Source organism: Melanostigma gelatinosum (assembly GCF_949748355.1).
Source record: "Melanostigma gelatinosum genome assembly, chromosome: 17".
NCBI lineage: Eukaryota > Metazoa > Chordata > Actinopteri > Perciformes > Zoarcidae > Melanostigma > Melanostigma gelatinosum.
The window spans coordinates 23,597,977-23,609,147 of record NC_136650.1 but is presented as its reverse complement, the minus strand read 5'-3'; the positions used below and the strand labels follow the sequence as shown (position 1 = coordinate 23,609,147).

The 11,171-nt window shown below is 45.9% G+C and overlaps 1 protein-coding gene across 1 annotated transcript in view; it reads left to right on the top strand.

The window, feature by feature from the left end:
- The first annotated feature begins 1,484 nt into the window (after nucleotides 1–1,484).
- Nucleotides 1,485–11,171, top strand: part of npr1a (natriuretic peptide receptor 1a) — a 32,147-nt gene continuing 22,460 nt past the window's right edge. Inside the window, exons 1-5 of the mRNA XM_079288198.1 lie at nucleotides 1,485–1,591; nucleotides 2,364–3,100; nucleotides 4,022–4,212; nucleotides 7,964–8,077; nucleotides 8,182–8,335. Coding sequence (XP_079144324.1) covers nucleotides 2,371–3,100; nucleotides 4,022–4,212; nucleotides 7,964–8,077; nucleotides 8,182–8,335 — 1,189 coding nt within the window. The 5' untranslated portion in view covers nucleotides 1,485–1,591; nucleotides 2,364–2,370. The remainder of the gene's footprint in view (nucleotides 1,592–2,363; nucleotides 3,101–4,021; nucleotides 4,213–7,963; nucleotides 8,078–8,181; nucleotides 8,336–11,171) is intronic.

The window sequence follows — 11,171 nt, the reverse complement described above, 5'->3', positions numbered from 1 at the left end:
CCTGGAAAACCTCCAGTGGGAGGCGTCCAGGAGGCATCCTGATTAGATGCTGAACCACCTCAGCTGACTCCTTTCGACGTGAAGGAGTAGCGGCTCGACTCCGAGTCCCTCCTGATGACCGAGCTCCTGACCCGATCTGACCCTATCTCTAAGGCTGAGCCCGGCCACCCTACGGAGGAAGCTCATTTCGGCTGCTTGTAGCCGCGGCCTCGTCCTTTCAGTCACGACCCAGAGTTGGTGACCACAGGTGAGGGTAAGAACGTAGACCGAGTGGTACATTGAGAGCTTTGCCTTCCGGCTCAGCTCCCTCTTCACCAAGACGGTCCGGTGCAGCGCCTGCTTTACTGCTGCAGCCACACCGATCCGCCTGTCCATCTCCCGCTCCATCTTACCCTCACTCTGAACAAGACCCCGAGATACTTGAACTCCTTCGCTTGAGGTAGGCACTCCGTCCCCACCTGGAGGGAGCAATCCACCGGTTTCTGGCAGAGAACCATGGCCTCAGATGTGGAGGTGCTAACTCTCATCCCCGCCGCTTCACACTCGGCTGCAAACCGCCCCAGTGAATGCTGGAGGTCACGATCCGAGGAGGCTAACAGGACCACATCATCTGCAAACAGCAGAGAGGCGATCCAGAGACCCCCGAACCTGACGTTCTCCGCCCCCAGGCTGCGCCTAGATATCCTGTCCGTGAAAGTCACGAACAGGACCGGTGACAAAGGGCAGCCCTGGCGGAGGCAACACCCACAGGGAACGTGTCCGACTTATTGCCGAGAATGCGGACACAGCTCCTACTTCAGTCGTTTTAATGAACATATGAACAACGTCATTAAAAACATATGAACAACATCATTAAAAACATATGAACAACATAATTAAAAACATATGAACAACAAATGGACAGTGACTCTGGTTCAGGAGTCTGTTCTGATTAGCATCAAACCCTAAAATCCACACGTTTACATTTACCTTCAGAACATCCTGTCTGACACACACACACACACACACGTACACACACGTACACACACGCGTACACACACACGTACGCACACACGCACACACATACACACCTACACGCACACGCGCACATGCACACACATACACGCACACGCATACACACCTACGCGCACACGCACACACATACACACCTACACGCACACACATACACACCTACGCGCACACGCACACACATACACACCTACACACACGCGCGCACACACACTTATGAATCATTGTAATGTTACATGTTGTCCCCCCCCCCCATCATGGTCATTTAATTTTCCCTCCGCAGACTCAGAGGGGACGAGAGAGACGCGCACGCGCACACACACACTATTACACGACGGCCCTCGTGCCCTCCGCACCCCCTCAGAGCGTGCACGTGTGCGCGTGTCCGCCGGTGCCTCGTCGTGTTTGCCGCGCAGACCGGAGGAGCTGCAGACCGACGGTGACCGGGACGTTTCTCTCGGTTTCTCTGCTCTCGAGCCTCCGGTAATATGTGACGTGTTTTCTCGGTTTCTCTCAGGTTTGTTTCCGTGGAAACGTCTTCTGGTCTTTGTGTGAACGTGAAGCAACAGGAAGCTGTGAGCAGGTAAACAGTCCTTTACTGCGGTACAAGTACTAGTACACACTGGGAGTACAGCTCTGTATACATCTAGCTCAAGTATTTATACATCTAGTTCAAGTATTTATACATCTAGTTCAAGTATTTATACATCTAGTTCAAGTATTTATACATCTAGTTCAAGTATTTATACATCTAGTTCAAGTATTTATACATCTAGTTCAAGTAGTTCAAGTCAAAGTGTTGATTGATGAGTAAAATGTTTCTGGATTCATATTAATGTGAATGTTTCATTGGAACTCTGTGTACATATATATATGTACACATATATATATGTACACATATGTGTACATATATATATGTGTACATATATATATGTACACATATTTATATATACATATATATAAAGAGAGAGATTTACATGTATATATGAAGGGGACGTTAGAATGTTGATTTGAACACATATTAAATATCATGAAATATATAAACATCCTGTCATGTGATCACAGGACTCGATATAGAAAACGACAAGGAGCCCAATCAATGAATCAGTTCATTGATGAACTAATCAATGAATCAGTTCATTGATGAACTAATCAATGAATCAGTTCATTGATGAACTAATCAATGAATCAGTTCATTGATGAACTAATCAATGAATCAGTTCATTGACGTGTTCATCAAATTTAGATCAAATAATACAATAAATCTAAATATAAGTATTTATATTATAAGTATTGTGAAAGGGTTTAGTTTCCTTAATGATTGCGGGCTGTTTTCCCTGCACCTCGTCTGACAGGCTCATCATGCTGCCCAGGTGGCCCTGCCACCCATGGCCCCGCCCCTCACTGCTCCTCCTCTTCCTCTTGGTCCAATCAGCTGCTTCCACTCAGTCAGCGAACGACACCAGCGAGGCCCTCCAGGAGGTGACTCTGGCGGCCATCTTGCCTCTGACTAACACGGACTACGCGTGGGCGTGGCCTCGCGTGGCCCCGGCGCTCTTCCAGGCGGTGCGGCTGGTGAACTCCGACCCCCGGCTACTGCCGGGCCTGAAGCTCCAGCTGGTTCACGGCAGCTCGGAGAACCGCGACGGCTTCTGCTCGGACTCCATGGCGCCGCTGGTGGCCGTGGACCTGAAGCTGTCCCACGACCCCTGGGCCTTCGTGGGGCCCGGCTGCGACTACTCGTCCTCGCCCGTCGCCCGCTTCACCACCCACTGGGATGTTCCCATGGTGACCGCCGGCGCCCGCGCCATCGGCTTCGAGCACTACGCGGCGGTCACCAACACGGGCCCCACCCACAAGAAGCTGGGCGAGTTCGGCGTGAGGCTCCAGGACGCGTTCGGCTGGCGGCGTCACGCCATGTTGATCTTCAGCGACAACAAGGACGCCAACGACGACCGGCCATGCTACTTCGCCGTGGAGGGTCTGTACACTCTGCTTGGAAAACGCAACGTCAGCATCCGGGACCACGTGATCGAGGCCGACAACGTCAACTACAAGAACGTGGTCCAGGAGATCCGGGACAATGGCCGAGGTCTGACGCTTCCACTTTCACTGCTTTCAGTACCTCCAATGCTCCTCTTCTCTTCCTTGTTTTGTGTCCTTATCTTATGTTCAAAATAAAGTGTCTCTCTCTCACACACACACACACTAAGTGAGGCCATCTGTTGTCGGCTCAGAGAGTCGTGACGTCTCCTGTGTGTTAAATTACAGAGTTAATCTGTTTACGGTTTAGTACTGTTAATAGATGTCTACAGTGGTCTCACACAGAAACACACGTTTATTGTAAGTGACAGATGTAGTGACAGATGTGTTATAGATGTAGTAACAGATGTGTTATAGATGTAGTAACAGATGTGTTATAGATGTAGTAACAGATATGTTATGGATGTAGTAACAGATGTGTTGTAGATGTAGTAACAGATGTGTTGTAGATGTAGTAACAGATGTGTTATGGATGTAGTAACAGATGTGTTATAGATGTAGTAACAGATGTGTTATAGATGTAGTACCAGATGTGTTATAGATGTAGTAACAGATGTGTTATAGATGTAGTAACAGATGTGTTATGGATGTAGTAATATATGTGTTATGGATGTAGTAACAGATGTGCTATAGATGTAGTAACATATGTGTTATAGATGTAGTAACAGATGTGTTATAGATGTAGGAACAGATGTGTTATAGATGTAGTAACAGATGTGTTATAGATGTAGTAACAGATGTGTTATAGATGTAGTAACAGATGTGTTATAGATGTAGTAACAGATGTGTTATGGATGTAGTAACATATGTGTTATGGATGTAGTAACAGATGTAGTAACATATTTGTTATATATAGAGTAACAGATGTAGTAACACATGTGTTATAGATATATTAACAGATGTTTTATCATCAACCTAGGACTACATCTTCTTTTCTATGATTTAAGTGTGGTTCTGGTTTCTTCTTCAGTGGTGTACCTCTGTTGCTCCTGGGACATCCTCAGGAATCTGATGGTCCAGTTCTGGAAGGACGGGGTGGAGTTGAAGGACTACATCTTCTTCTTCATTGATCTTTTTGCTGAGGGTCTGGGGGGGCGGGGCCCTGTCCGGCCGTGGTTCAGAGGAGACCAGCAAGACTTCGCCGCCCGCCACGCTTTCAGGGTGACACTTTTTATTTACGATTATTATTTATTTATTGGGGCACGAGCAGGCCGCGAAGGCCCTATTGAAATTCGAATACACATAGTACATCGGGCGCATATTTGGGGGACTTGCCATACTCGAAAACTCACCAAATATTGCACACTTGTCAGGCCTGGTGAATTTAGCCATCTGATATAGGTTGCATATTTGTGTGTAGAAAATGGCTCTCTAGCGCTCCTGCCAGTTGGACCGGCGACGCCCCTCGGCCAGTATGTCCGATTTACTTGAAATTCAACACACATGTCCAGCTCCGCTAGCTCTACAAAAAGCCTCTCAAACCCTTAAACTCCGCCAACCTAGATTTTCCACCATTTTGAATTTTGTGAAAAACACATTTTTGCAAACTCCTCCTACACGCTGATTCCGATTGACACCAAATTTGCTCTGAATCAGTATTGGATCTACATCATCAACAATTATTAAAAGCTTCTTGATATCTCTTTGCGTTTACAAGCTATGGACCAATAAACTTATTAGGGGCGTGGCTTATATATCAATACACATAACTTATCAAGCGTTTGTCCTAAAATCACCAAATTTGTAGCATATGTGCACATCGCATCCTGTAACATACCCTGACATTTAAATTTCATTCAGCCACTAGGGGGCGCTACAGTAAACCTGCCATGTTGTGGACTCCTCCTACAGAATTTATGGGATCAACCTCAAATTTGGTCAGGATACTCTTCAGACCTTTGTGATGAAAAGTTGTCAAAGTTTTCATGGAAGAACCTTGACGTGGCGGCTATTTTGCCTCATTCGGCATGAACAATAAAGTTGTTATAACTCCAAGGTACATTATTCAATCTGAAAAAAAATGACATATGCATGATGCCACTTCAAGTCTGAGCAAACATCAATGCCAACATGTTCAATAACTCATAGCGCCACCCACTGGCAAAAGGAAATGTCACATTTTATACTTTATTTACTCCTAGACCAGGGTTGTCAAACTCATCTTCACTCTGGGCCACATCAGCATCACGGTCGCCCTCAAAGGGCCGGTTGTAACTGTAAGACTGTATAACTAACTTCTCCCTGACATATTGTTAAATAACTCTCTGCATTTGATTATTGTTTATTCAAGTGTACAAATATTGTACATGCAGTTATATAAATGAAAAATATATTTCATCACATTTCTGTTATTATAACATAAATCATTTAAATTGAGGGTTAAGAAACCCACATGACTCTATCAAAGATCAAACTATGAAACAAAATAACAAAGACAAATATCAAACACAAGTTCTGACATTAACTTTGTTCAAAGCTGTTTGTTCACCTCTCTGCATCACTAATGTTCCTCCCTGTCGTCGTCCTGTGCATGCAGCTACATCCAAGAGCTGCTCACTGAGAGTCAGGTCTGATGAACATGATAGATGATGTATCCGTGTTGTCTGTGCTTTCATCAACAGTTCATTAGAAACACAAGTACCTGCTCGTCTCTTAGTTAGCTGTGTTGTTAGATTGCTGCTAGTTCATCAACTCGTCTGCGATGGTGTTTCTTCACAAACTGACGTTTGTAAAAGTCTATATCTGGTCGGAGCTCTGCTCACACACCTTCAGCATGCACTGGGCTGTAGCTGTGTGAATATATTCTGCTGTGATTGCAGTCTGCCTTTTAATTCTTTAATTCTTTCTATTTTGCTTGGGTTTTTGGCTTGGTTGTTGTAAATTGTCTCTATAGCGCCCCCTACAATATTTCAAAACAGCAGCCCCAGCGCTACGTTTCAGCTACATGTATGAAACTTGGTAGCCACATGTATTCCATGGAGACTTAAAAAAAGTCTCTCTGGACCATGCTCCAAACCATACTGCAAGTCGGCCATTTTGATTTATGTGTGAATTTTCCCTTGATTTTGGACAATTTATAGGCGCGATACTTTAACGAACTCCTCCTAGGGACGTTGTCTGATCCTCTTCAAATTTTGTCAGTACCATCTCAAGACAGTTGTGACTAAAACTTATCTAAAGCTTTACGTTTGACGGAATGGCTTAGCCGTAGCGGGCGGCTACTTTATGTGATTCCCCATCAAAGAAGCTGATGTAACTCCACTAGACTTGTTCCAAACGGTCCCAAACTTCTCATGCTTGATAACACTCATGGCCTGAGGACGTCTACAAGCTAATGTCCACTAATACTCACAGCGCCACCTGCTGGCGAAAGCAAATCTGCGTTTTCTGACAAACAGCATCAGATTTACATGACTTGTACACGATATGGTTTACACTTGACATGGAGCAACAAAATGCATCTTCGGGCGTGTTCTGTAGCGCCACACAGCTGATAGAGGAAGCGGTGCTCTATTTGCAAAGCATCGTTTCCAGCGTCAGGCGGTCCATGCAGGGAAAAGGCGTCGGACTTGCGGACACGTTGTCCAACGGTCGCGGACGTTCTCGCCTGCGCAGGCCGGAGTCCCGCCGGCCCCCCGACATGCGGGAGGATGTGAGGGCCCGTTCATCGCTGCTCACAGCTTTAATTATTATTGTTTTTTATTATTTGTATTTGTATTTCTCATTAGTATTGTTGTTTTTGTATTTTTGTTTGTTTTTTCATTATGCAATAGTATGATATGTAACCATGGTCTTCTGAATAACAGTTAATATAAAGATATTGTTAAGTGGAAGTCAATGAAACACAAATTCAAATGATCGGATTTTGTCATGAATCTGGCTATTGATTGTTCTTACTGTCTCTCTCCCTGTCTGTCTCTCTACCTGTCTGTCCCTCTTACTGTCTGTCTCTCTACCTGTCTGTCTCTCTTCCTGGCTGTCCCTCTACCTGTCTGTCCCGCTTCCTGTCTGCCCTCTACCTGTCTGTCTCTCTACCTGTCTGTCTCTCTACCTGTCTGTCCCTCTTCCTGTCTGTCTCTCTTCCTGTCTGTCCCTCTACCTGTCTGTCTCTCTACCTGTCTGTCTCTCTTCCTGTCTGTCCCTCTACCTGTATGTCCCTCTACCTGTCTGTCCCTCTTCCTGTCTGTCTCTCTACCTGTCTGTCCCTCTTACTGTCTGTCTCTCTACCTGTCTGTCTCTCTTCCTGTCTGTCCCTCTACCTGTCTTTCCCTCTTCCTGTCTGTCTCTCTACCTGTCTGTCTCTCTTCCTGTCTGTCCCTCTACCTGTCTGTCCCTCTTCCTGTCTGTCTCTCTACCTGTCTGTCTCTCTACCTGTCTGTCCCTCTTCCTGTCTGTCTCTCTTCCTGTCTGTCCCTCTACCTGTCTGTCCCTCTTCCTGTCTGTCTCTCTACCTGTCTGTCTCTCTTCCTGTCTGTACCTCTACCTGTATGTCCCTCTACCTGTCTGTCCCTCTTCCTGTCTGTCTCTCTACCTGTCTGTCCCTCTTACTGTCTGTCTCTCTACCTGTCTGTCTCTCTTCCTGGCTGTCCCTCTACCTGTCTGTCCCGCTTCCTGTCTGCCCTCTACCTGTCTGTCCCTCTTCCTGTCTGTCTCTCTACCTGTCTGTCTCTCTTCCTGTCTGTACCTCTACCTGTATGTCCCTCTACCTGTCTGTCCCTCTTCCTGTCTGTCTCTCTACCTGTCTGCCCCTCTTACTGTCTGTCTCTCTACCTGTCTGTCTCTCTTCCTAGCTGTCCCTCTACCTGTCTGTCCCTCTTCCTGTCTGCCCTCTACCTGTCTGTCCCTCTTCCTGTCTGTCTCTCTACCTGTCTGTCTCTCTTCCTGTCTGTCCCTCTACCTGTCTGTCTGACAGAGTGTGAAGGTGTTAACCTACCTGGAGCCTCAGAATCCAGAATATCTTCAGTTTGTTCAAACTCTGAAGAACGACGCAAAGAAAATGTTCAACTACACGATCAACGACTCTCTGGTACAAAACACCATCTATGTATTTTATACATTGATATATATGTCTATGTATGTACTGTATGTATAGATACATGTACATGTATATACCTATACTCTCTCTGTCAGTATAACCTCATCGCTGCAGGATTCCATGATGGCGTCATGATGTACTCTCAGGCCCTGAACGAGACACTGAGTGAGCAGAGACCAGGACCAGGAGAGGTCCGGAGGCCCAGAGGAGACGTGGTGACCAGGAGGATGTGGAACAGAACCTTCTCCGGTGAGGACAGATCTTGGATATTTATTTCTATTTCTGTCTGAGTCCCATGGGAACCTGCAGCTCTGTGGTTGACCAATCACAGCGCAGAGCTGGAAGAGAACAGCCGGGAGGTCAGACCTGTCCAGGTGGTGATTGGGGGACATGAAACTATATGTTTATGTCTGTTAGTGCAGTGATTCTCAACTGGTGGGTCGCGGGCTTTTGCCTGACACAAACAAACAAAAAATTAAATGATTTTATTTTGAAGGGCATTTTTTATTCAGCGGAATTTTTCCAGCATTTACGGCACTTGTTCAGCGGTGCAAGAAAAACACCGACCAATGCGTTGTGAATCGCATCACGTAATGCAGCTCAGCCAATCAAATATGAGTATTCGGACAAATTTCCTGACTTGAGTGAGATGTACACACATCGTGAACGTTTTTTAAATTGAAAGACAAGAGACAATACATAGACATAACAACAAGAGGATGACAAGAACAGTGGGATAAAGCCAGCAAACATCCTGTAGTCAGACTGTCTCATGTTTATGGTTTTGTATTAGAGATATGATGTCCCTTCAGGACTGCCGTAGAGAAAAGGCTTCCGCTGCTCTCCCTGGAGACGACTGGACATCGCTGGTCAAGTCAGCAGACACTTACATGTTAGTGCACCTATATGCTGACATTCACCGTAAACACATTCAAACGCACAGATCGGGAGCGAGCGAAGGACTTTGAAAGTTAGCGGAAACATTAACGTGAGACAACATCCGGTTTCTTCAGACGAACATCCGGTTTTCAGAATAAGATGCCAACAAAGTATGAATTATATTCACATTAAGTATGAAACATGCTGCCTGCATCTCGTGAACCAAATGTTATTGCCCTTTTGTTCACATAGCAGTACTTTCAAAATAAAAGTGTGCAATACACTACTTTATAATTCATTATTGAACTTTGCCATAACAATGAGATTAATCGCGATTAAATATTTTAATCGTTGCCCAGCACTAATTTCTATGTATTATTTATAATCCATCCAGTTAAATTAGAAAACTGAGAATAATATGTGTTGAAATATAATTGATGTACTTTCTTTATTTGATTTGGCAGTTGTTTACTACACAGAGACGTTACTACTACTAGACTTCTTGAATATAGATATCGTGGGTCGCGGGTCGCGGCTTGTCATTAAGGGGTGATGGTGGGTCCCGCAGCCAGACCAGTTGAGAACCACTGTGTTAGTGGACTGTAGTGGGGTGGGGGGGAGCTGTGGTGGACTGGGGGGGGGGGCTGTAGTGGGCTGTGGAGGTTGTAGTGGACTGAGGGGGGGGGGGGGCTGTGGTGGACTGTGGGGGGGGGGGCTGTAGTGGACTGTGGAGGTTGTAGTGGACTGAGGGGGGGGGGGCTGTAGTGGACGGTGGAGGCTGTAGTGGACTGAGGGGGGGGGCTGTAGTGGACGGTGGAGGCTGTAGTGGACTGAGGGGGGGGGGCTGTAGTGGACGGTGGAGGCTGTAGTGGACTGGGGGGGCTGTGGTGGACTGTGGAGGTTGTAGTGGACTGAGGGGGGGGGGCTGTAGTGGACGGTGGAGGCTGTAGTGGGCTGGGGGGGCTGTGGTGGACTGTGGAGGTTGTAGTGGACTGAGGGGGGGGGCTGTAGTGGACTGTGGGGGGCAATGGGGCCCTGCTACAGTGAGAACTGGGATCTCAGCAGTGTTTGGTAAATTTAGGGACTCACCGGCCAATCAGAGAGCTCGGTGGTTTTCTTGTCCTGGTTGGTGGTTTGAGTCCCAGACATCCGGTCATCATGTTCCCAGCTGGTCTAGTTTATTCACACACACTCTCACACACTCTCTCACACACACACACACACACACTCTCACACACTCTCACACACAAACACAAACACACTCTCTCACACACTCTCACACACACACACACAAACACACTCTCTCACACTCTCTCACACACACACACTCACACACTCACATAAAGTCCTCTGGTTCAGATAGTGGACTCTGTGAATCCTGAACCAGGAGCTGTGAGAGTCTGGACCAGAACTGATCTGTAAAACATACATATCGATATTTTCATTAGTGTTGGGCAAGTTAACGCGTTATTATCGCGTTAACGCATTAATTAATTAACGGTGACAATTATATTATCGCGCGTTAACGCAGTTTTTTTTTTATTATTAAGCAACATTTTTAACACAAGAACCAGGCAGCGAGCGGTGAACAGCTGTTTGTGTGGCGTCACTTCCGTCTCTTCCTGTTTCCTTCACCTACACTCCCCTGGGTCCTAAATCCCACCATGTACAGCTTCTTATCACCCTCTATGTACCAACGTACATTTACAACAAATACCAGATTACGGTAATCGGCGTTGCATATGTGTCTGACCACAATACCAAAAAAAGCAAAAAGCAATGATTCATTTAAATGATTGTTTTAGAGTTTTATGAACACCGGCTGAATATCTATGATCAGAATCATTATAACTGTGTTATAACTGCTGCTGTGTAAAGGGAACACTGCTGCTAACAACAACCTGATGTGTTGAAAGTTTTTAAACCAAATGTTGTTGACCTGTTGTTCATATAGCAGCACTTTCAAAATAAAAGTGCACAATACACTACTTATGAATTCATTATTCAACTTTACCATAACAATGAGATTAATCGCGATTAAAATTGTAAATGTTGCTCAGCACGTATTTTCAAATAACATAAACATGAAACCTCCGGAATCCTCAATCCTCAATCTTGAATCCTGGATCTGGTCTGTGTGTAAACCTGATCCCCAGACGTAGTTTCATTGGTCTCAGTGGACCCACATCACTTGACTCCCCAGCTC